The sequence below is a fragment of the Nilaparvata lugens genome, chromosome 11 (assembly GCF_014356525.2).
Source record: "Nilaparvata lugens isolate BPH chromosome 11, ASM1435652v1, whole genome shotgun sequence".
NCBI classification, from domain to species: Eukaryota; Metazoa; Arthropoda; class Insecta; order Hemiptera; family Delphacidae; genus Nilaparvata; species Nilaparvata lugens.
Genome location: NC_052514.1, coordinates 14,444,383 through 14,468,921, shown reverse-complemented (window position 1 = coordinate 14,468,921; position 24,539 = coordinate 14,444,383). Strand labels below are relative to the sequence as shown.

The following is a 24,539-nucleotide window of genomic DNA, read 5'->3' as shown; positions in this document are numbered from 1 at the left end:
TGGCAAGCTGACAAAGTGTAAAATGTTTGCACGTTGGTTCATCTTGGAGTATTGTGATTTATCCAGGACTTGTTATTTTCAGCTGAAGGTTTGTTTCACTATTCATTCCCTGAATAATAATTATTCCTGTATTTGCTTCATTGTAATTTTATAGACACATGCCTATTTTGTATTTAATTTCGAGCTTTGCACAATTATAATTTCAATTTGATTTTAAATTTTTGCAATATTTTTGTTTTGAAAATTTTAAAACTCATCACTGAATTCCTATTCCATTGAAACTCCAGTCATATATTCAACATTCACAAGAATCATGATTTCAATATATTTCCAGCTTATAATGCTACTTTGGTTGATGTCAATGTAATTGACTTGAGTTTCATCAGAGACAAATAATCAAACGGTATCTTTACTCTATGGTTTCATGAAAAACTGATTTTTCCAATGTTAAATTTAATTTATATAATATATCTCATATTTAATTTATGGTATCATTTAATCCATTTATCAATTTCATTTTAATTTCATAAAAATGACTTACCTCTATCAAATGCCCAAACTCTTTAATAAAGCAGTATGTTTTTTCAATTATAAAAATCCAAAAATTGTGATAATTCTGAAACAAATTTCTTTTCTGACCAATTCAGGTCATCAAAACGACTTTGTTTCAATTCAAACTTCAGATTTCAAGCTTTGCTTTAAAATTCAAGAATGATAATAATCATACCTGTTCCACTCACAATATTATTGGTTCTAATGAATTAATCAGTTTGCCGGTGTTTTTTTCTCCAAAATGATTAAACAAATATACAGTATTGTAATTTTAATCCGACAACTGGAATCATCCAAATAAACTTTATGAATTATTATTTTATTATGCTCATTGATTTAGTTTCCATTTCCAACATTTCAGAACTCCAGTAGAAGTAATTATCTATGCAAGGTATATTATTTTTGATTTATTATTTTTGTGCTACCATTTGCTTGAAGATGAAAGCTAGAAGCTCACTCTATTTTTAGTTAGTGTAGTTCATTATTTTTTATCAATTGCTAAATGAGCTTCTATCCACCAATAGTTATTTGGCTACATCTTCTCAGTAACGCTAGCTTAGTGCATTCTTATATTTTATTATAGTTTCGTCTTATTTTTCAAGTTGTAGACGATTTTCCAATAACACAAAACAAAAGTAATAGAAGTAGAAGGATCAATTGAAACATATTATAGTAAATATAAATAAATCAGCACCTTTAGGAATTCAAATTAGGCCTATCTAACAAATTTACACTAATTTAGTTAGCATTGTTAACAGCATTCATTAATCATAATACTCATCCAAATACATAAAATATAGCTTTCATTTCGTACTTTTTCAATTTTTTGCTCTGAATCTGCAAAATTTTATCTAGAAAATATTATGAGTATTTATGTAGCCAAGTTTTATTGTAAAGCATTCTATTCTATAAAAAAACAAGTTAAAGAGATATATAAATATATTTGCTGACAATACTTATCTCAAAGCTTGCATGGAGAATCTCATAATTTTCTATGTGATCAAAGAACGAGCAGGTTTGGGGTGACAAATGCATGATAATGGATATCCCTACTCGTATACCGTACTTTTTTCAAAATTTTTCTCATTCCAGTAGAGGGAAAATGAAAATCTAAATTTTTCTTACCAAAAAATAATGTGTCTGAGCTAGGAGAATGGTTTGCTGTTTCAAATATGATGTCTTCTTAATTGTATTGAAATGATTTGATTGATGAGAAATAATATAATATAAATTCTATGAAATAATACAATATTCTATGCCGCATTGTATTATATTGACAATGCATGAACTGGAATATACAGTACTTTGCATCAAAGGAATGTGTTATGTCCAAAAAACTTCTATGAAATAATAAAATATTCCATGCCGCATTGTATCATATTGTCAATGCATGAACTGGAATATATTTTGCATCAAAGGAATGTGTTATGTCCAAAAAACTATATTTTGATTTAAATATTGTTCACTTGAGAAAACTATTTTTCGAGCCAATTACTGTATAACTGAGGAGGTATTATACTGAACGTTCTTAAAATGCCAAGGTTCATGGCGTTATATATGGTTTGATTATATCTTTCAGTGTTCTAGTTTCTCTACAAATTATCCATGTTGATTTAATAGTTTTGGATATTTTATTTCTTTATGTTTATTATTTGAGAATGTTGACTTGTTTTTCAATTTTATTAATTATTGAATATATTTTTATGTTAACAAATATGCACGAATTGTAATTTAACAATTGCATGATTTTGTTTTGTGTTTTTCTATTATAGGCTTGCAACCAATACAAAATCTCTGTTTAACTTACATATGCGAACAAACTCCCAACAGAACCACACTCCAATGTTAAAACATGGGTTAGTATTTATTTTCTATGATTTATCAATTTTACTTTGCTTATAATAGAAAGTTTAGTTTTAATATGTTTTTTTGTTTTTATAGTTTTTCCTGAATTTCTTAATTTCATGATTTTGTTTTTTCTATATAAACTTTATAACTTTGAGAGATATTTCTTACTTCAAAAATAATTAGTGGATTAACACAAAATCTATTTTTCAATACAATCGTAGATTCTACAGAAGAAACTGATAAATTACGAACAGTAAATATTTCAACAGTCAGTACTGAATGCTTCTGCAGCTACATCAATATCACTTTTTCTTGTAAAATGTATTGATCAATCGTATGTATGAATTATTTCACTTTTTGAAGCTCAAGTTCCTTCTGAATTAATTCTCCTCTGTTTCATATTCTCACATTATTGCCCTTTCTGATATCAGTTTGGAATTATTTATGAACAAAGTTATCAGCTACCTCCATTCGCATAAATTATGAAAATATACCTTCATACTTTTATGAATATTGCGAATTTTTCTAACTCACATCTGTGAATGTTTTGCTATACATCCAACTCGAGGAAAAGCTCATCGTTACTATGAGGAAAAGCTTAATCAGCCATGACTGATAGAAATGTTGATTTCACAACATAATACATTTACAATGTTATTACACAAGCTGTCTCTCATGAAATAGTATCCAATAAGTAGTATTTCTCAAGGAAAATACATTCAGTTCTTCACTCTACTTAATAAATTTTCTTTATACGGTAGGCAACGTTTATTGAAAATTCGATTGCTCTAAATTCGAATAAGATTCAGAATGTAATCATGCAGAGATCAGACTTCTGTTGAACTTGTCTTTTGTTCAATTCTACAACGTTATTTCACCTTGATTAAAAAACTTGAACCAATGGCAATACAGTTTAAAGTTAGTCTCATTCTTTTCTAAGCTTGAACCAAACAAAATATTTGTTTGAGAATAAATCCTATTTTTCTGGATATAATGCTTAAAATTAAATTCTCCTTACAAGAATATTATACTGTTTCTGTTAAACTTGACAAACTTGTTCAAACTACTAATATGTTGCATGTTGACACCATGATCAAGAAGTAATGCATTTTGTATGTCAACATTTAAAAGGCCCAATTTAATAATTCATTCCTCTTCTAGATCTAATATATTGTTCCACTATTTATTTTTATATTGATTGAGAGTTTGTTAGCCTTCATTTTTTGTTTCCAATTAAGTGTATTTGTACTTTTAAGATATCGATTTAGAAGTAGATAGGAATACAAAATAACAAGTGGTGCTAATTATTTTTGTAAGTAAAAATTCGACTGGAGTAAATTATTCATTTTCAAGTGACAATTCTTGATTAATTTTTTCCAATAAGATTAATTATTATTGCAATAGAATAATCTATATTGGTATTCTATGCTATTGCTCTCACGTCTATTGACGTGAGTAATAGATAATATTGATTCATTCGATCAAATTGGATTATTGGAAAGAAAAACAGGTTCCAGCCCAAGACTCCTTTCCCTCCTGAATTTAGAATTCAGCTAATCAAAATAATCCAAAATTGGACAATGTTCTTAATTATTTAACTATATAAGGTTTATTAAATATTTAGAGCGAGTGAAAAAAGGTTCGTTCTCTCATCAGTGTTCTGTGACTCAATCGAGATACCTATCATCAAAAAAGTAAAAAAGGGAAATAAATCCATCTGACCTTGAAATAAACTGTTGCATTCAATCTTTAACAATGACAACTCATCTTCCTGATTTTGCACTGCATTCTTCTTCATTCCACTTCATTCTTCTTGCTCTCTCTCTCTCACATACACACACTCACACTCACTCACTCTGTCTCTCTCTTCCCTCCCAATCTCATTTTACCCCAACAAAACCATGATTCCATTCTCACTCTTAATCACTCTCTCCTCTTCCCTCATCTTACTCAACTCATGATTTTCTAAAAAAAGCCAAACATCAAAGCCTTGCATCTGTATGTAGTACCTATGTTTGTTCACTCTTATTTTTTTCAAATCTTCCATCTTCTCCTTGATGAATTCTTATTACTTTTTGCTCTCTTTCTATTCTTTCCTATTTGAACAAAAATCATTTCTTCAACCACCCTTCTTACCTACCACTCTCCTTTCAACCGTCTCTCCCCTTCTCTCACCGTTTTTTTTCTCTATAACATCCAGACTAAAATCGCTCTCCAAATCTAGATCTCCTATGCTCTCCCTTTTTTGTTGCTAATCTTTGTTTTTCATTATTCCCAACTACAAGTTCACTAGCTGATGAGGAGCCTAATACATTATCTTTCTTTTTCTTCTGTCATTCTTCATCTGACTCTTTCAAACTCATGTTCTTTTCTCTCTATATTTCCCTCACTGTGTATCTCACGCTCTCTCATTCTTTTTCTCGCATTTTCCCACTGTGTCGTTCTCTCACTCTCTCTCTCTCTCTTTATTTTTTGTCTCACTAGTTCTCTCTCACTCTCTCTCTCTCATTCTTTTTTGTCTCTCTCTCTCTCTCTCTCTCTCTCTCTCTCTCTCTCTCTCTCACACACACACACCTCATTCCCTCTCGCTCGACCTCCTACCATGCAAGTCCCAGTTAGCAGTAAACATTTGAAGCATAGTGGAGGGGGCAGAGCAACAAGTAGGCCTGCTATCATCACCGCACCGCGTCCAAGTTCAAATGCCAGTCGTGAAGCCCGGCTTGATAGTACCACTACTTCCATAATATTATCTAGCAGTTCTGCCAACCTCACGGATAGTCGATGACGTTGTCCAATTCTCAGCAAGTCAAGTTTTGCACTCCTGCTTTGGTTCGCGTCGTGAACGGTTACCTGTTGCAAGTTAGGCCTTTCTCTTGAAGTCCGTTCCCGTCGTGTCTGACCCAGGATATGTTCTGATAATTTTGATTCGGTCCGACGATATTTCTATTTCTCTCCCGTATACGTCTCAGTTCAGCTCTTGTGCTTCATACTGTTTCCAGTTTTCCACCAAGACTCAAACCGGCTTTGAACCAGCGTCTAAGCTGAAGTGACCCGTTTAATTTCAGTGTTGTGCTGTGTCTGTTATTGTTGGAATACTTTTATTATAAATTTCATTGTATCAGTGATTCTCTTAGAACTTGATCAGTATGAGCGAGTAAGTTTGCAACTATTTTTTAAATAGTTAAATCAGTTATATAAATTTTAAAGATTTTTATTTAGATTTTTCACATATTTAACCAGGAGCGTATTTAATCGTATAATTTTATCATCCTAAAGGCTGCTAATTTAACGCAGCCTTTTTGGTTTATTATCATTTTTACTAAAGAATGGCATTGTAGTATCAAAGCTCAATCCAAATCAAATGTAGTATGTCAATTTAATGATTCATAAAATGTGAGATGTTCATAAATACTTATCCTTTATCATTCTTTTTTGTTCACTACAGTGATGAAGTATCACTACTGTTAATCAGTATTGTTATAAACATTTTTTTCCAAGTTAATTTATTTTCTTCTCTTTTCAATTATTTAAAATTTGTTATTATTTTGAATAAGTAGATATTGTTTATTTTTTTCATATTGTTTGTAATATATTTTTTTCTTTATCATATTATTTGTATTTTTTGTATTGTTATCTTGGAATAGAGAGTTAAGTGTAAGAGAGGGCTGACTGCGCCCTAACTTCGCTCTCTACGAAAATAAAGGCAGTAATTCAATTCAATTCAGTTCTTTTTCAATGTAAGCTGATATTGAAATTATTATTACTCATTCCAATTTGATGAATGTGATCAATTTATTGATAGAGTTTTACTCCCAAGTATACTGTTATCCTTCGTTTAATTAACTTGAGATAGGCCTATTAAATTTTCAATTTTGGTTTGGAAATTTAGCATTGCATTATAAAATTGTGCATTTTGTATTATTTAGATGGTCTATTACCTTTACATTTATGACCCCTAATTTGAGCAATATATTGAATATATTATTATTAATGTCATCCTGGATAAAATTAATAAATTTGAAATTGATTAATTTGTAATTTTGAACTGAATAATGTAATTTTCTAAAATTGAAAATTAATGTTTTTTAATTATATTCCTGAGACTATGGGTATTGACCATGTCCGTATGTCCCACATTACCCTACTGCTGGAAATCAGTACGGTAACAATACCAAGCTAAATGAAACTACAAGTAAATGAATAGCAAAACAATATTAATTAAAAATCAACCAATGTTAAATATGCAATTGTATCATTTTTGTCTATAGCATCATTAAATACACTCATGAACTTGGAGGAAGGAAGGTACACCTTCCTTCCTCCAAGCTCATGAATATTAATTAGAAAGATCATCTAAAAATCATAAAGTTTATACTTTTAATCCCAAAGTATGTTCTTTTTTGTACTGTAATATCTTGATCTGGTTGATAGCCTATACAATTTTCAATTACTTATCAACTCCCAAACAACTTACACAAGTACCAGTCAATCCTGTATAATATATTGCTGATACATTTTGTAAAAGAAATGATCTCAAATGCCGTGCACTCCATTAAATTAAGTGTGAAATCATTGTTTTCAATTCTTAAACCTTTCAGTGAATCGAAGTAAGACATCTGAAAATGTCAGGTGATTTGTTGAGGTTTCCTGTTTCCTTGCTCGAGTGACCTTGGATCAGTGAAGTGTACAATGAGTCATATCAGATCTTGACAAAAACTCTGGCTATTATTACACTTTTCTTGTCTTACCTCATTCTATTCTGAATTCAAAGTAAATACACCCACAAAATTCTTTGTTTTAACATGAGAAAACTTGTTACATCACCTGCTCTCTACAATAGATCCAGATCCAGATGTATAAATAGTTCGTAACTTTATCCTGCTATCAAAATAAATGTGTTCTCAGAAGGAATTGTCATACCTCTCCCACATAATCTTGGCATTGATACACCACATCACATGCATGAAAACTTCTGAATTTTCTCCAGATAATTCGAAAACACGACATTTCTTATTTTCAATATTCGGTTATCTTCATGGTTCATGGTTCATCATAATATACTTATTCTCTAATAAATAAATTTTTAAAACCATATTAAATCACATCTACCGATCGACAGTGGAGGTTTTCTAAGAAGGATTTCTGGGTTGACTACAGAATGTAGAATACCAACCGTACAATAAATTTTTCTCTTATGAATTTCAAATTTATTTACAAAAATTATTTGTAAATTCAAAGAAATTGTATATTTTTGGTGCGTTTAAAGACACTGGACCCATTCTGAAATGAAGTACTCACCTAGAAGTATTCCTAAACGCTTAAGATGGATGACAGAGACTTGAAATGCATTTAAAATCATGCAAATCAATGCTTTGTAATTTTTACAAACCATGTAATCACTCATCACTGTAGTGAATGCGAACATTCAATATGGTGCTCAGATTAGAACCTCCAATTCTTCATACATTCTCAATAGACAATATGATTTATTTCTGCTTTGCATAAGTACACGGTAAACAAAATGATTTTCAGCAGAAAGGACTTATTTTCTTCTATACGGACTAGTTATTCGTGGTTCCGGTATGTCGGATGGTTTGCTCAATCCTTTTGGATAGCGTACCCTACCAACTATTGTCAAAAGATTGACAAATCGATTTGAATAAAGATTGATGACAAACTTTCAGCCTTTTGATTTTGAATAACACTCGTCATTGTCAAAACCTTGCAAATTGATATTGATGACGCATGTTCAACCTTTTAAATCTCATTATTTAGTATCTTCAAAACCTCGCAAATTGAGATTGAAGACAAACTTTTTCCCCTTTGGAATACCACTAGTTATAGTCAGAACCTCGGTAATTCAGATTGATGACAAAATTTAATACATTTTTAATGCTGTACTACGGTACTTCTTATCTTCAAAACCTTGCATATCAAGATGTAAGATTGATAACAAATTTTCAACTTCTTAAATACCACAAGGCTACCATAGCATAGAAAAAAAAACAATCAATGTAGGTAAAAACAATTCTCTTCCATTAGTCACTATTTATTTTAAAAACCTTGCGAATTGTGATTGATGATGAAATTGCAATCCTTTAGAATACCACTTCTTATTACCGAATCCTTGCAATGGAGACTGGATGATAATAATGTTCAACCTCTTAAATATCACTTGTAGACAAATTGAGATTGCAATCCTTTTGAATAGCTTATTACTACCGTAGGCTACGTTATTTATTATTACCGAAACCTTGCGAATTGAGATAGATGACAAAAGCTCAACATCTTGAATAGCTCTAGTAGACAAAATTGAGATTGATGAATGCCATTTGCAGTTGAGCGTTGATTGTAACTTGTAATTGTTTATTTTGCAGCACAAGAGATGCGACTTATAACTCTGAGGATGGCTCACTACGTATGTACCTGCGTGGGCGACCCATAGTGCTCTACGCACCCACTCCAATCGCCGACGGCTATGAAATCACCAAAGTCGCCACGGCGCCTCACACCAAGCTAAAGCTCGACTGGGTGTATCCTTTCATCATTCAATCATTCATTCATTCCTCTATTGAAATTAGTTATTTATTCATTTTTATTTATTTATTCATTTATCTATTTGTTGTTTATTTATTTGGATTGAGTGGAAGAGGGATTAATTATTGCCTCTTATTGCCTCACAACTCTTGTAATATTTGAAAGTTAAAAAATTAAGGCAAATATCTACCCACTATCCAATTAAGTACCAATTTGTGTGGATGCTTTATTCATTCATTTACTTCGTTATTTATCCAGTCGTTCAATTTTTCTTATTCAACAAAACAAAGATATTGAATGAAAAATACTTGATATTGTCAAAACCACTTATTTATTTTAATATTAATTATTTGAGATACTAGTTAGGCCTACATTTGTTATCAATCTCTATTCGACTGTCTAGTCTCACTAGTGAATTGTCCAGTTTACTAGAGATTAATAATGATGTAACAACCGAAACTAGTATCTCAAATTGGTTTATTTTTTTTAGTTATTTATCCAGTAATTTAATTTCTCTTATCCAACGAAAACAATGATATTGAATGAAAAAGACTTGATATTGTCAAAACCTCATTCTTATTTATCTTAAAAATAATTATTTGACATACATTGTTATAAATCTTTAGTAAACTGTCCAGTTCTTCAGTAAATTGTCCAATAAAATGTCCAGTTTATTAGTTAAAATTGTCTTCACAACATAACAGAAAGTTAATTTTAAATTGAGAAGGAATACAAAATAGAGAAGCTATTGACTACGGCTGAGATTGGTTGAATCCTAAATGGTCTTGCTGGTATCTAATCGCTTAGATTACTCAATAAGATATACTGTTTTGTATTTCTTTTCAAGATGTTGAGTGTAAAGAGAGGGCCGACTGCGCCCTAGCTTTGCTCTCTAGGAAAAATAAATGCAGTCATTCTATTCTATCCTTTTATTCAGGCATAGAATTGGAGCGGGCTAGCCTTCTTAACACATGGTGTCCATTCATTCGTTGAGAATTGAAATCTCATTTTCAAGAGCTCAGTGGAACTGGTCATTGGTCTCCTAGTTAAAATCTATTGTTATACTTTAATAGTTCTTATTTCGATATAGTACATACTCATTTTTCATTCATTATTGATTGTCCATCACCTATCATTTTTTCTTTCTACATTAATATTCATACAAATTTAAAAATGAAATAATAAAGACGATGCCTGCTTATCATTTCCAATCATTCTTTAATAATTTTTTATGCGATTGATGAATCAATAAATAAAAATAATATTTGAGGCATAATATTGAATAGGTAGGTTACAGGAAATAGTTATATTAACCATTTATTTTTTCAAGAAGACAGCTTGTAATCAAACATTGATATTTCATTCATCAACACTTTTCAAGAGGAGGCTTCACCCTCCTCCTGAATGTGAATGTTAGAGCGCATCTACACCAACAGGAAATGATAGTCAGTGAAGCAAGATTTAGCCAGCAACCTTTTCATCAAGATTACTAAGAGCAAATCACTTTTTCAATAAAAATAGTTGAATTCTACGTCTACTGATGGGTTATCACACATTGATAACACAAGAAATACTTGAATAACTCATTATGTTGAATCAAATCAATGAAAAAACATGCCTATAGAACAAGTCCAGATTCTATAGATAACATCGATCTTATCCAAATTCTAATAGCCCTCCATTCTGCAGAACTAAACTACTGGTTAAAAATGGTGCATGCTGGAATAATTGGACGTAGTTTTAAATGTTTAATCATTCCATGAAGACAATCTGATCTTCCCTTCCCAATTTGAATACAACAGCACAGTAAGCTTTTCATTAGCTCACTACTAGTTTATTCATAGAACGTGAAAGCCAGTCCAATGACTTTAGCCTCCAGCAACATGTTGAATGCATAGTGAATTATTGATTTGCCTTCCCATATCATGCTATTCAACCTTCGATTATTGATTCCATATTCGTGACGGTAATTATTCTTAAATCAGATTGACAACTATTCTCAAAGTAAGTTCCGGTACCCGTATGACGCATTTGATACAGAACATGATAAATCACCGTAGTGAGATTCCCTTTAAACTGTCAGCATTAGTTGAATGGGGGAAATTGGCGGGTTTTTTAAGGAAGGCTGACAGTGTGAAATAGTGTTCCTCTTCCATATCCGTTATTGATTTCTGTTGAAACATTTTTACAGCTTTATTCTCTTGATAGACGTTCTCTTTCAATACTTTGTGTCATAAAACAACCTGTATACTGAGTATTTTAATAGCTTCCTATATACAGAGTGTTTCAGAAGTGGTGTCGAACATTTTAGGATATTGTACCTGGATAATAGGAGACTACAAATGTCGTATTTTAAGTGTCCAAAACTCCGCTGAGTTATATCATAGAGAAACAATAGCATAAGTAGATATCCCATGGTATAGGGCGTTTATGTCGCAACTTTTACTGTTATCTCAAGCTGATAGTCCACGTAGTCCTTTCCTGTGAAGCTTCATGACGCTGGTAGTCTCACATATTGTGCCGATCTTCACTCTTACCCGGTCAAAACAGTAAAAATCGACAATAATCGACTGTAATCGGCTTGAGATAACAGTAAAAGTTGCGACATAAACGCTCTATACCATGGGATATCTACTTACGCTATTGTTTCTCTATGGTTATATCCTCATAGCTGCCTTTTTTTTTTTTTTACTCAGACATTTTTATCTCAAGAATGAAATATTGTATTGATCTGAAATTTGGCATGAATATTTATGCTATAAAGACTCAACTTTCAATAAAATGAAAACTTTTCGATATAAATTTTCAAAATGGCGGCCATTTTAAATTTTTGATTGCAAATTTCACGAAACCCGTTCACTTTACAGAAAATTTACAAGAGACAAAAAAGTTAGAAAATTTTATCAAGATTTCAAGGATACCTTATTTATTAAGTTTGCTCGAAGAGTGACAGAGAAATTTATTATTTTCTTATTGCATGCATGACCACTTTTCACAATTTAAACATCAATATCACATTTTTAATTCCAATTGTGTATTTGAGATGAAGCTTTGAAACTCGGAATGGCTCCATATGGCCATCCAGATGATTTTACAATGTTATTCAGATGATCTTTTTTGTTCATAGTCATGCATGCTGTACGAAAATAATTAATTTCTCTGTTATTCTCTGACCAATCTCAATAAATGAGGTATCCTTGAAATTTTGATAAAATTTTCTAACTTTTTTGTCTCTTGTAAATTTTCTGTAAAGTGAACGTTTTCGTGAAATTTGCAATAAAAAATTTAAAATGGTCGCCATTTTGAAAATTTACATAGAAAAGTTTTCATTTTATTTTTTAAAGTTGAGTCTTTATAGCATAAATATTCATGCCAAATTTCAGGTCAATAAAATATTTCGTTCTTGAGATGAAAATTTCTAAGTAAAAAAACAAAGTGGCAGATATAAGGATAACCGCTGAGTTTTGGACACTTAAAAAACGACATTCGTAGTCTCCTATCATCCAGGAACAATATCCTTAAATGTTCGACACTATTTCTGAAACACTCTGTATGTTGAATAGGAATGTTCTCATGAGCGTTCAAAAGCTATACATTTATCACCTATTGTGAGAGACCGATTGTAAGGAGAAGCTATTCTGAGACCTTGAATACTTGTACGTTGTGATGGGCCAATTTTGTTTCATTATACTTTGGACAGAGCACAGAGCAGTGCACTCCACCCAACGGGCGTAATGGCTTCTAATTTCTATTTCATCACTGCTATTACGCAGCAACAAATAATGCATTAGCTAATTGTACTCGTATGAGAGGGAATTTTGTGCCGAGGGAATACTTATTAATGAAAAAGAGAAATTACAAAGAAAATGTATGTGAAAATGATTGGATTTTCAAGGTTGAGTATGCTTGGAGATAATCAACTTTTGAAAAGAAGACCTATAATTCTCCCAATTTTTTTTTTTGAATGAATGAATTTTAATTGTCAAAAACAAAATACAAAAAAGCTTTACAAATAATAAAGATAAGTATAATATGCTACTGCACTTAAACTAAGATACATACATAAAAATTTAGGAAATGTAAATTTATTTAATTAGAAATAATAACGAGATGATATCCTTATTCATGATATTATAAATAATAGTTTTTAAATGATGATTTAGTTTATGCTCAGATGCATGAGTACAGTAGGTGAGGCAAAAACACCGGCAAAAGGAAGATTCCTTGTGCACCGTTTGAGCTAAAATCAACTTAACCAGAGTAATATATTAACTTGAATTTATCGTATGAAGTGTTCAAACATGTAATTTATAATAAGAAATTGATTATTAAATAAAAGCCAACGATTGGAAATAATTAAACTTTAGTCATGCTTCTATGGCTCTGTTTCTGTGTTTATTATTTCGGAAATTATTAAGTGGAAGTTCACTTTCTAGTGTATAAATATAGTAAATTTATGAATTTACTGCTAATGTAGTAAAGCTGCCTTCTAAGAATAGTTGAGTTGGTATTATATATTTTTATTTATAGTTTTGTCTCAGTTGAGTTTTAAATTAGTTTTTTATAGTTGTGAATCAGTTCAGTCATTTTTGATCTTGGTTATTACAAATGATAATTTGGTTAGCCTAATTTTCATTCATCGCTAAATTGATCAGAGTTTCCGTGTAAAGCCACTTATCATGGAGCGTCCCGATCCTACTCTTGTCCGATATTTCTGATGGGTGAAGGGGTGGTGGTAGGACAGATCACATGACTGAAATGTGTGGCGTGCACCATTCCATGCCGTTGTCATCTGTGATCGAGTCGGAACGCTGTATGACAGGTGTGGCCTTGGCTTCATTCAGTATCTAAGAATTGTAGTATAGAAATAATCTTCTAGTATAGAATAATCTAATTCGCACACAGGCTTTGCCCGTTTGAGGAACCTTCTTCAAGTTTTGTATATGTACATTGCATATTGTCTGTACTTTCTAAGAAGAAGAATAAAGATCATTTCAATTTCAATAGGATAGTATTGACTAAAGAACCAATGAACTAAGAAATGTCTTTGCATAATTTTGTCCATAAAATTGTGTATGCACTTTTAATCTTAATTGCTAGAAATAATCCTTTAACAATTGCATGTAAAATCGCGTTACTAGGATTTAATATAACCTTATTTTTCAATAAAAATAAAAACAATATAAAAACTTTTAGTACCATTTAATTAAAAACTTTAAAATATTTTAACGACTAGTTTCGACCATAGGTCATCTTCAAGTAAAAATGTAATTTTTCTAAAATATTTCAAAGTTTTCAATAAATGGGTAGGTACTAAAAGTTTTTATTTGAATTAAGTAGCTCCCATATAAGCGAAGTGACTTCTTTTCTAATTACATTAAAGAATAAAGGTTGTGAAAAATGAAATGAGACGCTTTATTCATAATTATAACATGAATGTATAAGATTATTCCCCCCCTCCCAAAAAAAAAATCAAGAATGAATTATAATATAGTTTATAATTATAAGATAGTTTATGAAGTATTCATCGACATAATTTTTATTTTTTCAGTATTGCAATCCATCCAAATAAGCTTCTGGTGGCATCAGGCCAGACAGCGGGTCATGACGCAAGGGAGGGAAGGGTGAGTTGCTGTCTCCTATTTTTTGTTGGCTATTACTTTTACTATTACTATTTTTTGTAATTACTGCTCAGAAGTTTAATGCCTACAGAAGTCTGAGAGATTTCTTTTTCGAACGACTTTTAAGCATTTATAAAACGTATTTCTGATTACCTAACTAGTATTTTATAGCACTTCATCATCAAACTTACATTATTTATTCCATTCCTCTGATAATTTTATTAAAACAGATGAATTATTCTTGTATTATCAAGATAATTATTGCACCTCAACTTGAAATTGAATAAAGATGGTGAATAGTTGATGTTGGACAAAAAAATCCTCTATTATTATTCCAATATTTTCTTCCATTCGAACACTAGTCTTTGTTTACTTATAAGGCTACTATTTGAGCTGTACCCGTTTTTTGTGAGCTTTTTATAAGCTCAATAGTCTAAGGTTCTAAAGTAGTATTTAAGAGAATTAAATTACTGTTGGTTACTCTCTAATACTCTCAATTTTTCTTTTTTCAGCCCCACATTCGGGTTTGGAACTCTGTAAACCTTTCAACAATGGCTGTTATAGGAATAGGCGAATTCGAGCGTTCTATTAGTTGTTTATCATTTTCGAAAGCGGTAAGTTGATAGTTGAGTATCGCCCGAGTTTATGCCTATTCTATAATGTTGAATCTAAACTCACAAAAGATGTTCCGTGAGTTGAAGCTCGTTTCATTTCTAAGGTCCTCTCCAGCAATTATATTGATGCTTTTATATTGATGCTTTATATTGATACTTTTCATATCTACTTGATAGTTGTCAATTTGTGATCTTGCAAAGTTTTATTTTTTGTTTCTTTTCTACTAGGTTGATCAATATTCAATGCATTTGATGTTAAATTGACTTGCAGGTTTCTCAGTAGTGTTTTTGCTCAGGCCTGCAGCTTTTATTAAATGTAGTTGAACCTTTTTGGATTGCTACAATGATAAAATATGATTTTTAAAAACCCCCATAGAAAAAATCACAAGTGTTCAAATAGGGAGATCGGGCTGGCTACACCAAGTCGCTCCTAATCAAGACGAGGCTTTTGGAAAGTGTTCCCTCGATTGAAGTTAAGTTCAGAAAGCTCCTGCATAATTTGTCATTTTGTATGGATGAAAATGATGATCATCATAAATAATCCGTCTCACTGAACGTTCGAAAAATCCAAAAGCAGACGCATGTTTGCGTGCGGAACGCTGTGGTGATAATAACATTGAAACTCTCACTGCCTCAATGTTCTCAGATGACCTAATTGGCCGAGGGATTTCAGTTCTTCGTCTTGTCGCATTTGTAGTTTGTCTGAACGTAGTGGCCCACGTAACAATTGATTTCAAAGTAGCCAAAGGCGCCAAAAGTGATTTCGAAATGCGCGCTGGATTGTGATCACAGAACATCCGCTCGAAAAATAAGTCTCAATGGCAAATTCACGCTTCACAATGTTACGTGGGTCACTACTTTCAGACAAACTGCGAGTGAGACAAGATGAAAGAACTGAAGTCACTTCTTCACATTGTTCCAATGCATGATGGCGACTGAAAGTCGTCGGGAAGATAACTTTAAGATCTGACCTTGAAACTTTAAAATTTGCTCTCCTACGACATCAGCTGACTTCACTTTAAAAAAGGAAGTTTCGCTGCCGCACCCGGTAGCATTAGTTGATGTTCCGTCTGGCAAAACTTTTTCATCTTTTTTGACGACACTACAGTCTAATTCAGTCTATAACAGTCGTGCCCTTTTTCTATTGTAGTGCTCAGTGGATACAGTAGTGGCAGCAGAGTTTCATCCTCTGGACAAGAGCTGCATTGTGACTTGTGGCAAAAGTCACATCAGCTTCTGGTCGTTGGACAATGGTGGAACTCTGTACAAGAGAAACGGCATCTTCGAGAACCGAGACAAGCCCAAGTATGTCACTTGTCTGGCATTCACGCAGACTGGAGATGTGCTCTCTGGCGACTCCAATGGCAGTATTATTGTCTGGGGACGAGGTAAAGTATAGATTATTACTATTTTATATCATTTATCATTTTCAACTGTGGAATGAATGAATGAGTCTCTCGAGTTTTTCGAGAAAAATGTATGGGGCACAGTCAATTTTTTTATATTTATTTATTTATCACATTGTGTACAAATACTAACTTTACATGAGGAAAGGCACAACAGGCGCATGCCCAAAACTGTCCCATTTCCAATTTATACTACCGTATACTGTCCAAATCAAAATGTTGGTTATGTCACTTTCACTTTTCAGAATACAATTTGCGTTCTTCAATACTCAGATAAACGAGCAAATTTTGAATCAAATAGATACTATTAGAGTCTGGAACAAAAAAATCTAGAACAGTAACTTAATGATTATTCAAAAAGTCTAAATTTTGAATGAAACTAGAAATTTTTTAGCTAAAAACTTCACACTTTACAGAAAACCAAAGCTGAAAAAATGAAAGGAATATCAATGGAAAAAATGAAAAACAACATTCTTAGCCGATCTAGAGATGTCGATGATAATTTACATTCTCATCTACTAGAGGTTGAACCGATCAGAGAACTTGTATTATACGAATACTCATTGAGTGCCTTAGAAAACGAATTCAAGTTTAGTGTAAAATGAACAAATTAATTCATAAATTGAGCACCTATTGAATATAATACTGTATTTATCTTTTTTCGTTAGGGCTACTCTTGAATAGAGATGAAAAATAAAAATCTAAGACTTGATAATGGCATCATGCCGAAACATATCGTATGTAAACAATTTTAAAAAGGGTACTTGGGTTTTTATTTTTCATTACTACTGTTTCTTCATCTCATTGTCAAAATAATATCAATAATACGTACATGTGCTTACTCATGGCGGCATCCAATAAAAATTGAAAAACATACAAGAATGATCTTCAATCTTCTTGGAAATATAAAAACGTTTAATTGGAAACAACCACCATTTAGTACATGATTAACAAGATAACATAATTGTCTTGAAATTTCTATTTAAAAAAAGAATATACTCTTTTGATTTATTCAAATTTAATATGTTTAATTTCAACTGTTAAAACATTCAAATTCATTTATTTGCCACAGATTGATAAAATAAATGTACTAAATTAAAAAAAAAATGGCACTACCGACAAAGAACTTGTGCGCCGGCAGTGAGTTCGAACAACTAGGTATAGCAAACATGTCAATAGAAAAAATAGAGCTTTTTCAAACCACTTAAATGAATAAAATTACGGAACCAGGTCACATCTAAATTTTTACAAACGATAAGACAAAATAATAAAATTACAAGCAAATGACAAATTAAAAAAGACAGAAACAAGGAAGCTATGAAAAATCATTTTCAAAATTTATTTTAATATATTTCATTTCAAATTTACCAAAATTACTGTTTCAGATATATGAAATTTCTTTTTTTTTCAGGAACCAATACGATCACTAGATTCATGCGAAACGTGCATGAAGGATCAATTTTCTCAATTTGTGTGCTGAAAGAAGGAAGCATCATAACAGGCGGTGGCAAAGATGGCCGACTCATCCAGTTCGACTCTGAATTGCAGAAAACTGGATTTGAAGCTCAGGTAAAGATTTTATTGCTAATAAAAATAACTTGAATTATTCATTAAAGATTATACTCTGTTCAGACTGCGATGAGCGCTGGAAGATTAAGCCGACCCTCGCTCCCACACGCGCAGGCACACACGCCCGGCCTACCTGCGCCATTGATATACTATGTATACTACTTAGTATACAGGTAGGCAGACCGTCCCTTCACTCATACACACAAAAGGAGACTGCGCTTGTGTGTGTGAGTAGTAGGAGGGTCGGCTTAATCTTTCAGCACTCATCGCAGTCTGGACAGAGTATAGTAGTATAGATCACACCAATATACCTAGAATTCAGGTATTCTAGGTTCATTGGATCACATCATGTTGTATAATCACATATTATATAATTATCGTGATTCAATATTTTTCAAAAATGGAACTATTCTGTTGTCAATCTTTACTAGGATTATGTGATTCGAAAACCTTATAAAACTGTTGCTAATTATATTCATTCATCTTATTGACGCTCAATTCAAAATATTTCCTTTTTAATTCCTGAGGGTGATGCACCCACATGATCTTAAGTAAGTCAGGTTTGGGTAATTAGACGAATATTTGAAACATTTTAAATTCTACTTGTGTTTGATCCTTCTAAATTAAAAATATCTTGTTACTGTACTTGATTTTCGCACTGAAAATTGTACTTATTTATTCAGTAATCAAACAAAACCTATTTTTAAAATCATTTCTATCAAAATTTGGAGAGGAATAGTTTTGGCTCAGTCCTATTGACCCTTTCCCAATTCTGTTGTGTTGTGTTTGGTAGATGGAGTATATTAGTAATATTATAATTATTGTACTTTGAGGTGTCATGTACTGCAGGAGCGATGCTTCCTTGTTACAGTTCCATATGACAAATAAGTAAAGTAAGTAAAGTGATTTGTGTATATATCTATGAAAGATATGTATGTGTATCTCGCAATACAATAAATAAAAACATGTTTACTGAAAACATTCTCTATTAGAATAAGATAAGATATCTTTTATTGCCAATAAACATACACAATGCAGTGATAGGCAGAAGTCACAATACAATAGAAGTAACAAAATCATAACGCTGGTGAAAGTTACAATATAATAAAAGTTACCAAGTGACAATACAACCAACAACTGAACCAACCGAATACAATCGTACAAAAAAGAAACGCACAAAACTGACTAAAAACACTCAACACTGTACCACAAGTGTAACATTGTCACAATGTAGCTTATTTTATGAACAAGATACATACAAACTCTACTCTGCTAGACATTAATAACAATACTACATTCAAGAAACTCTTGCACTATTAATAAAAATATTATTTGAGTACCCTTATAAATTATGTTTTGGCTACAAAACTTTGTATTTTCAAGACTTGAAAATGGCATTAGTAGCCAAAACATGTAGTGACAAAATAATTAATAAGGGTACTCAGATTATATTTTATTTATATTAAAAGTAGCCCTAAAGAAAAAAGACAACTCTTGCACTGTATAGAAGAACTTGGATGTAACCCACTTGTTAACTACCATCTTGAAACGCCCAACTGGAAGCGCTCTAATATCTAGCGGCAGCCTGTTGAATAATTTTATTTGCTGAAAATAATTATCAGGCGGAGTTGGGAATTTTTAGTCCTTTCTACCACTCAACCTTGACAAATAAATTCAGATAGTTATGTAGAAATAAATAAATATATATTTTTTCAAATTCGATTCGATTTGACCACCTTTTCTCAGATCGCGGAACACGTAGGAGGCGTTCGGACCATCTCGGAGGGTCGCGGTTCGCAGCTGCTGGTTGGGTCAACCCGAAACTGCATCCTGGTTGGTTCCCTCCCGCTCGGGTTCAGCCCCGCTGTGCTCGGTCACACCGACGAGCTGTGGGCGTTGGCCGCTCACCCCTCCCTCTCCCAGTTCCTCACAGCTGGCTTCGACCGCATTGTCCAGCTCTGGGACTGCATGGCTCACTCTGTCGTCTGGAGTAAGGACATCGCTGTGAGTATCTATATAAATAAAAATCGAGCCTCAAATTTTGACATTCAATAACTTTTTTATGTGTGCACCAAATTTGATGATTTTTTTAGTTTTGTTCGATATGTTCAGTACCAGGTTTATGGCCTATCAAATTTATAATCCGACTTCAGGACTCTTTCCTAAGGTCCTTCAAAGTTTGCATGTAATCCTTATTATGAGAGAAGATTTGTGAGCTGGCCACACACAGAAATAAAAATCAGCTGTTACAATCATTGCGTCATCCAACAGCCGTCGGTGGATCTGTTTCTCAATTTTCTTCCTACTGATTGACGAAATTTTAATTCTTAATAATGCCGCGGTAGAAACGGCGTCCAAACTTGAGTTCTAGAGCTCGAAATGCTGTAAATTGTTAATATGCACGGGAAAACCAGCAGCAAGCAAGGATATATACCATTCAATTCCCAGCAAGCTGAATTCAACTATAAATAAAAATACAAACTGCTGCACAACTAACTAAGCACATAGGAAGTTCCATATATTGAGATATAAATGTAAATTCTAATTGTTGGATAATTTTCATAAAAATATAGTGCATCAGATTAAGCTAAGACTAAGCACACCTGAGGAGGCGCGGCTAGGTGATACAAAGTGTTGATCTATGAAGATTGCCTTATCACACCGTTCCACGCCATGTCCGATTCAGTGTGTGTGAGTTCTTCCATTCAAACCAATAAGCAAGAAGCACCTGGATGCAAAATGCCGCATCGCGCTTCCTCAGGTGTGCATCCAGCTAAAGTTTGTCATGAGATGCATTAACTATTTGGCGGTACGAAGGTCGCCGGGCCAGCTAGTCTTACAATAACAATTTATTACTAGCAGGTAGCCCATGCTTCGCAAGGGTCTATCTAAGAACTTCACAAACTGAAAACATGACCTACTGAAATCTTGAAGAATTTAAAATAGGCCTATAACCATCATGAGATGAAGATTAAGAATGGGTAATTTACTAAGATGGGTAAATTAAGAATCTATATGGAAACTGTAAAGTTGATCAGACTTGAAATTCGTTCTTTCTTCCTCTATCTCTATTTTTCTTTATCTCCTTCTCTTTCTATTTCACTTTCTCTATTTCTTTCTCTCTCATTATTCTCGATCTATTTTATCTATCTCTCTCTTTTCCTTTCTCTATTTCATTCTCTTTCTCTATTTATTTTTCTTTCACTATTTCTTTCTCTTTCTCCATTTTATTCTATTTCTCTTCTATTTTTGTTTCTCATTTTAGTTTTCTTGTTTTCTCTCTCTTTCTTATTTTCTCTTTTCCCCTTTCTCTCTCTCTTCCTTTTTCTTTTTCTCTCTCTTTCTCTCTCTTTTCCTGTCTTTCTCTTTTTCTTTTCACTTCTTTTTACAAAGCGCGCGTGACCTAGTTTTAACACCCTGGTGCTCCCGCCAATGCTCCTATCGTTCTGCCTTGCATGGTAAGCCGAGCAAATTTTTAAACTGTACACATGATCAGCCGTTTGAAATAGATACCCATGATCAGCTGTTTGATATAGATACCCATGATCAGCTGTTTGAAATAGATACCCATGATCAGCCGTTTGAAATAGATATCCATTATCAGCTGTTTGAAATTCGACAATGTCGTTACAGCCAAGTTTAGGTTGGGTGTGTGGAATTGACAAATTATTAAATAATAATTGGATCTCAGAAAAAAAACATAAATTTTAGTGCATTTCTGCAAGCTTACTCATCACCCCCTTCAATTCGACGTATTAAACTTAAAGTTTGGTTCAGTGGATACTGAGATCTCATGGTTGAACTGTGCATCAAATATTATAGATAGATGGTAATAAGAGAACAATAACAAGATATGATAAGAAGAATATGATAAAAAGATAAAATGCTCTCTTATGAGATGCACTCTTTCCATAATGCTCACTATAATTATTGAGGTCCACATTAAAATGGCAGTATTCGATGATCATTGGTGTTGCTATTGTTTTCTATCATTCGACAAAGCAGATAGTGCTATCCTCATCTACCTCTGATCGTTTTTTAACAATTTAGAAATATCATCAATCAACAAAATTATCAATCTCAATTATCTCACAATATTTATTATTAAATCATCTAAAAATAATTTTTTCTTGGCGAATGAAATATAATTGATAATTCTTTAAAAGAATGAATTGTCAATATTGAATCAGAATTAAATTTTTAACAAAAAGGATCCCCAAAGAAACCTGCTACCTACACATTATTTTCTTGGTGAATAAATTATAATTGATTATTGTTAACAAGGATTAACAGATATTACATCAGATACACCGGTATCAGCTATCCTCTATAGAAGGCAGTGGCAAGGCAGAGAATCGGCAACGCTGTTCTCCTATCTTCTTCCACTGCCATTATAACGTGGACATCACTATAACAAATATTATAGAGATGGTGCATCTCTTAGGAGAGCATACATATTTGTATCATTTTCTTCTTATCATCTTCATATTCTTCTTCTCCTCCTTCTTATCATCTCCAAGGATAACGAGGAGGAGGAGGAGGAGGAGGAGGAGGAGGAAAAGGAGGAGGAGGAAAAGGAGGAGGAGGAGGAGGAGGAGGAGGAGGAAAAGGAGGAGGAGAAGGAGAAGGAGGAGGAGGAGAAGGAGCAATTCCTATCTTTTCGAGTCTTCCTTGAACACATTTATGATATGTTATGCAGTTACATTTAATATCAATTTGTTATTCTTTGATATTGCTAGGAGCTCTGAATGAATCAAACTTAATGTTTATCCATATTTTACAGGAGCAAGCTCAGTCGGCAGCTTTCTCACCAGATGGCAGCATTATCATCGTTGGCTGTGTATCTGGTAAATGGCTGGTGATGGATGCCGAAACTAGAGAGCTCTACTCATCACATACAGATGGATCCGAGCCTATTCAGGTACTTATTCCAAACTCTATTACGGTATTCTTAAACATCATAACCACTTCCACTCAAGTCACACGACTATTCATGTCAATCTATGTTTTATAATCTTTCACATTATTGAAATTATAAAAAAATCATCCCGTATCCTTTGAAATTTCACTTTATCAATGCATCAACTCTCTGGAAACTTTGAAAGCTCAATATCTTCTACATTACAAACTTACAAACAATCTTGCTACTCAATTATTCGATCTCTATGAATGTATGGGTTGGAACACAAATATTGAAGATGGGAAGACATGAGAAATTTTCATTAAATAAATCAATAATTTACATTTTCATTAAAGATGTAAAAAACACAGATACAAAGTAAAACTTAAATCAAAACTTAATTCATTAAAGAAATATAAATTGTTTTCAGGTTGTCAGATATTCTCCAGATGGCCGGTTTCTTGCCCTGGGCTCGAGGGATAACAACATCTACGTCTACCAAGTCGGAGAAGATGTTAGGAAGTACAGCAGAGTAGGAAGATGCGCTGTAAGTATTTCTTATTATCCTATTATACTATTTACCATATCTATTATCCTATTATACCATTTATCTAATATCTTATTATATTTTGGTATTATAATTTTGTCAGCTAAAGATTTTTGTGGTGAATTGGAATTAAACTAAGTTTTCAGGAAGCAGAGCGGAATATTTATAAACTACAGTTTTTGGACAGACATGTAGAATATTATTCTGATCTTCAAATACATAGGTAATTGATTTCCAATTGTTGTATGCTGTTTAGATTCGTCTTGGAGATATTGTTCTTCTATAAGCTGAAAGTATAATATTTTAAAATTATATTAGAAATCATAAACGGTTAAGTGTAATTATTTTGTAACATATTTCTGTTCACAAATCTAATAATAAATTTAATGCATTGAAAAATATTTAATTCTATATCAAATTGTGCTGAACTAACGATAGTTATTGTCACACAATTTGACAATGGTGTGAGGGATAATAGAGTGTTAAGAAACAATATAGGAATATAGAAATATATATAGTGTTAGGAATATAGTTAAGGCTGGTGAAATTCAAGAAAATTTGTTAATATTGTATTGATATTATGGTAATCTTAGTCTCAACGTGTTCTCTGCTATATAGTTTCGAACCAATAGTTTATATATATTTCATAGTTTTATTGGATTGTACAGCTAAAGCAAACATTTTTCTCTTGTAATACTATTCGTAATAAAATGTCCATCCATCTCTGAAATATTCTATACTATTGCTTAACCAACAATCCTCTCAGATATGTTTATGATACATAAGATCTGCATAACATACTACATTAACAATTGCTTTATCCCAGCTTATTCTTCTTCAAACTCTGCAATTGATGAACATTTTGACTGCCGTAGTTGAAATGACTTACAGTGGAAAAAATGAGAAGTCTCTCATCGTACTCGTGTGCGTTTAATAAGAGTAGCG

At 32.4% G+C, this 24,539-nt stretch overlaps 1 protein-coding gene across 1 annotated transcript in view; it reads left to right on the top strand.

The window, feature by feature from the left end:
* The window catches only part of LOC111048674 (echinoderm microtubule-associated protein-like 2), a 144,369-nt gene that overhangs the window by 108,464 nt on the left and 11,366 nt on the right, over positions 1–24,539 (top strand). Inside the window, exons 7-16 of the mRNA XM_039438201.1 lie at positions 2,325–2,408; positions 8,778–9,088; positions 9,785–9,911; positions 14,489–14,561; positions 15,071–15,172; positions 16,323–16,560; positions 17,990–18,147; positions 19,894–20,151; positions 22,931–23,068; positions 23,478–23,594. Of these exons, the coding sequence (XP_039294135.1) occupies positions 2,325–2,408; positions 8,778–9,088; positions 9,785–9,911; positions 14,489–14,561; positions 15,071–15,172; positions 16,323–16,560; positions 17,990–18,147; positions 19,894–20,151; positions 22,931–23,068; positions 23,478–23,594 (1,606 nt within the window). The remainder of the gene's footprint in view (positions 1–2,324; positions 2,409–8,777; positions 9,089–9,784; positions 9,912–14,488; positions 14,562–15,070; positions 15,173–16,322; positions 16,561–17,989; positions 18,148–19,893; positions 20,152–22,930; positions 23,069–23,477; positions 23,595–24,539) is intronic.